The sequence below is a fragment of the Citrus clementina genome, unplaced genomic scaffold (genome assembly GCF_000493195.1).
Source record: "Citrus clementina cultivar Clemenules unplaced genomic scaffold, Citrus_clementina_v1.0 scaffold_1105, whole genome shotgun sequence".
Taxonomy (NCBI): Eukaryota; Viridiplantae; Streptophyta; class Magnoliopsida; order Sapindales; family Rutaceae; genus Citrus; species Citrus x clementina.
In genome coordinates this window covers 1-4692 of record NW_006263231.1, presented here as the reverse complement: position 1 = coordinate 4692, position 4692 = coordinate 1, and the positions used below count along the sequence as shown (strand labels likewise).

The 4692-nt window shown below is 36.3% G+C and overlaps 2 protein-coding genes across 2 annotated transcripts; both read right to left on the bottom strand.

Annotated features, from left to right (window-relative positions):
• Positions 1-7: 7 nt before the first annotated feature.
• On the bottom strand, positions 8-2114 carry LOC112101544 (probable disease resistance protein At5g63020; the record flags this gene model as incomplete). Its single annotated transcript, XM_024192202.1, is given in 2 exon segments — positions 8-1293; positions 1296-2114. Coding segments are annotated over 2 exon segments (2085 nt in total), but the record flags the coding sequence as incomplete, so codon positions are not given.
• Positions 2115-3516: 1402 nt separating this feature from the next.
• LOC112101543 (disease resistance protein SUMM2-like) lies at positions 3517-4569 on the bottom strand. Its single transcript, XM_024192201.1, has one exon. It carries the CDS (start codon positions 4567-4569, stop codon positions 3517-3519), a length of 1053 nt encoding a protein of 350 aa, XP_024047969.1.
• Between the last annotated feature and the right edge of the window lie 123 nt (positions 4570-4692).

Sequence of the window (4692 nt, the reverse complement as noted above, 5' to 3'; positions counted from 1 at the left end):
AGTTTGTAAGGCTTAGAGATGGAGTATTGCTAACGATGCTCTGTAAACTGGGATATGTCAGCAATCTTTGAAGAGCTGCAAAACTGTGTAAAGTGATGGTCAGCACATTTAAATGTTTCAAACCAAGCAATTCCTCAACCAAAACTAAACTGCCTCCAGACAAAATGCTATCTGATTCTTGTTCCCGAGAACCACATTTGAACATTCTCAATGCTTCCAACATCTTTAGATTCGATATCAACTGTCCCGGAATTTTAGAAATTCGATACGTAGACTCCAAGTTCAAACATTTGAGATTAACCAGGTACCTTAACTCTAGTGGCAATCCTTCTATACCGCTCTCCGATAGATCAAGATTTTGAAGTGAAAACAAGTTTGAAATTCCTACAAGAAAATGCCGTGGCAACAAGGTGTGTGACAGCTTTAAAACTCTAAGAGAAGCCATTGATTGAAAGAATTCTTCATTAGCCATGGATATATAATTCGAACTAAGAAACAAAGTCAGGAGATGAGGAGATGCAGGAGACTCCGGAAGTCTCCAAATTTTGTTTTGCATCAGTGACATCCTTGTAACCTCTTGCCACAATTCAGATCTTGGCGTTTCAGTTAATCCTACACCTGCAAGAACTAAATACCTTTCCTCCTGCTTCTCAGTCGTAGATGCAATCCACAAAGCCATGTCACGAACCACATCATGCATTTTTACACGATTATCATCTTCTTCTTCCAACAGACATGCATGAAGAAGACAACGAATAAGAGAGTAACCTTGATTTCGAGCCCCAATACCATTATACTCATCTAAAAATCCCTCACATATCCAACAATCTATCAAGTCCTCTATGCTAATACTGTAGTCTTCGGGAAAAAGACTACAGTACAGGAGACAAAATCTAGTTTCATTGCTGGGCAAAAAATCATAGCTGAACTTTAAACGGGAAAGTACCCTTTTCTCCATACCTGAAAACTTAGACGCTGAACTCCTAAGCACCTCTATTGCGTGTTCCCACTCTCGAGGGGCCTTCTTAGAAGCCATGGCTCGGCCGACAGTGATTAGAGCAAGTGGCAAACCACCGCACTCTCTGGCCACAGTTTCTGCTAGCTCAGGAATATCAGGATGACTATCTAGAATATCTCTTCCCACTTTCTCCTCAAATAATCTCCAGGCATCTTCATATCCCAGACACTCCACTTTAAAGGATTTGTGAGCATCCATTTGGCCGCAAACTTCAAACTCGCGCGTTGTGAAAACTACCTTGGACGCACTTGTACGGCTTGGAACAGGTAACCCACTTGGGCTAAATCAACTAGCTCCCATATGTCATCCAGTAACAACACAAACTTCGTGTTCCTCATGGTCTTGAATATTTCCTGAGCTTTCTCGTCAAAGCTTTTACTATCCCATGACTCGTTACACAAACCAATCTTTTTCGCAATGCTTTCTTGTATCTTTCCGAGCTGCAGGTCTCTGGACACCACTTCCCAAATAACAAAATCGAAATTATTGGGCGTGTGAAGGAAGCTGTTGTTAATTTGCGTCAACAGGGTGGTTTTACCCACCCCTCCCATACCGTACAGGCCAACAATTCCCACAGGTTCTTCCGTGAGACATCTCCAAACTCTGTCTAAAGTTGACTGCAAGCCCACTACTGTCGGAGGAAGAGGTCTTTCATCAACTGGGTTTTCTGGTACCGTTTGAGCCACGTCTTTGAAATCTCCTTCCTTTCTTAAGCTCTGCACATTTTTCAATAACTCGACAACTCTTTTCCCGTCCTTGTACCTTTCGACGCAGTTCCCGGAACAGAAGCCACCGAGATTGATTTTTCTCGACAGCCTTGGAACTTCTTTTTCCACGTCTTGCACTCTGGAGAGCCACCCCTGCACTTGCTGCAGCCGTCTCATTTGCCTTTGTTCGGCTACGATGACCCTTATCTGCACATCATTTCTTGCTTCAATCAACTTTTGAAAGTCCGTCCGCAAGGCATAGAGATTGTCTTTCAAATGACAGATGTACCCTGCTTTGCTAACAATGCAATCTAGGCAACGAGAAATGGTGCCGTCACATGAGAATTGGGCTGAGCAAACGTTTCCCATAGTTTGTATAGAATTCAATATTCAGCTATTAAACAGATGAAGAAATGTGATGAGAATGTATGAGCACTACAATGTTTGTTAATTAGCTTGGTTTTTGCAATTGATGGAGCTTATTCTTAATGTAGGAATCTTAAGGAGCCGCGTGGTAGCACCGACTCTGAGCAAACTATTCTTTCTCCTTTTACTAAAGAATACCGTAGCGGCATAAAAAAAAAATGTAGGAATCTTAGAAATTCTCTTTCAGACGGAAAATATTAATTCAATTATACGCTTCTACTAGGAAAGTGAATTTTTTAGTCTTAGAAGGTACCATCGTCACTGGGTGACAGGTTTCCTTGAAATTTCCTGGAAAAAGACTTGGATTTTTTATATGATTGTTTGAGCAAATTGTATATTGAAAGAGGGTCCGCCAATGTTGCAAAAGTTGCACAATAACTTTTATATTTTTGTGTTTGATTACATTACATCACCTTATATTTTCTGCAAAATTCATTAGGAACTAAAAGTTACAAATTTTTACATAAAAATAGTCCATTTTTAGAATAAAATGACATTTGAAAAGAATTTTAATTTTTTTTATTATTAATATCATTATTATTATTATATAAGATTATTGCTATTAAATTTTATTATTTTAATTATTATTATTTATGATTATTACTGTCATTATTATTATTAAAATTTATTACTTTTATTATTTTAATTGTTATTATACCGTAATTAATTCATTAATATTAATATTTATCTTGTTATGATTAAAATTAATGTTATTATTAAAATATATTAACTTTTTTATTTTAAATATTATTAATTATTGTTGTTATTATTTTTATTAATAATATTATTATTAAAACTTATTAATAATTTTTATTATTTTAATTATTATCATTATTAATATTATTATTTCAGTTAATTTTGTTGTTGTTATTGTTGTTAAATTTTATTAATTTTTTGTTTTAATTAACATTATTGTCATAATTATTATTTTTAGTTTTATTATTATTATTGTTTTAATTATAATATATACAAATAATATTAGGGACACAATTAACAAAGGGCATTTTGATAACTTATAATAGTTTATTCCAATTATAAAATAAAGTAAACACATCAATTAGAATGTTATTCATTCCGTTTCTTTATTACGATTCTAGCTCATTTCAATTCTTATTTAATAAACGCACCATTAGAATGTGTTCTTTAGGAATCAGTCCAAGTCTTTATTACTATTTTCTTTACTTGGACACATAAACATTTGCACCAAGTGACACCGGATAAGAGGGGCAGATAAAAAAAAATTACAAATGAATAAATAAAGAAAAAGCAACCACTAGAAAACAGTTCGTTAATTGGAAATTTAAATGGCAACATCACAAACAGATTGAAACAACTAGTATGAACTGAAATCACTTGGCACCCACACTAAAAATGCCACGTTTTTAAACAGGGAAGAAAGGCATTTTGAGTGGCTTGATCATCCCATTGAAGATTATTCCACCACCATTCTTCTCCCTTGATAATGAGTTTACGTTCCAATCCGCTGATGCAATCAAATGGAAGCTTCATAAGCTTTGGACATAAAGTTACGTGCAGTTCCTTCAAATGAGGGAAGGGCAAGGCCCTTGGGTAGATGCTCCTCAAATTTTCTAATCCGCCCAGGTAAAGAAATCCAAGCCTTGCAAACGGGATTAGATTTTGCATCTCCTCGGATGGAATTTCACCCAATTTATCAAGGCTGATTATTTCTTCCAAATAACGGCAGTTAGTCACCGCAATATGCTTGAGATTTGGAGCAAGAATAAGCCATGTCACGTGCCTCAATTTCGATCCCCATATTGAAACTTTGTGGAGACTAAAGAACCCGTGAGTTTCTCCGATTCTTTTCACTTCTCCTGCATAGTCAATCTCCATTTCTTCCAAATCTTTACAATCCATCATGTCTAGTGCTTCGAGATGCCTCAAACTTGCTAAAGTCAAAACACTGAGCGATGATAAACTGCGACAGTTTGTAAGGCTTAGAGATGGAGTATTGCTAACGATGCTCTGTAAACGGGGAGATGTCAGCAATCTTTGAAGAGCCGCAAAACTGTGTAAAGTGATGGTCAGCACATTTAAATGTTTCAAACCAACCAATTCCTCCACCAAAACTAAACTGCCTCCAAACAAAATGCTACTCGATTTTTGTTTAGAAGAATCACATTTGAACATTCTCAATGCTTCCAACATCTTTAGATTCGATATCAACTGTCCCGGAATTTTAGAGATTCGATACGTAGACTCCAAGTTCAAACATTTGAGATTAACCAGGTACCTTAACTCTAGTGGCAATCCTTCTATACCGCTCTCCGATAGATCAAGATTTTGAAGTGAAAACAAGTTTGAAATTCCTACCAGAAAATGCCGTGGCAAGAAGGTGTGTGACAGCTTTAAAACTCTAAGAGAAGCCATTGATTGAAAGAATTCTTCATTAGCCATGGATATATAATTCGAACTAAGAAACAAAGTCAGGAGATGAGGAGATGCAGGAGACTTCGGAAGTCTCCAAATTTTGTTTTGCATCAGTGACATCCTTGTAACCTCTTGCCACAATTCAGATCT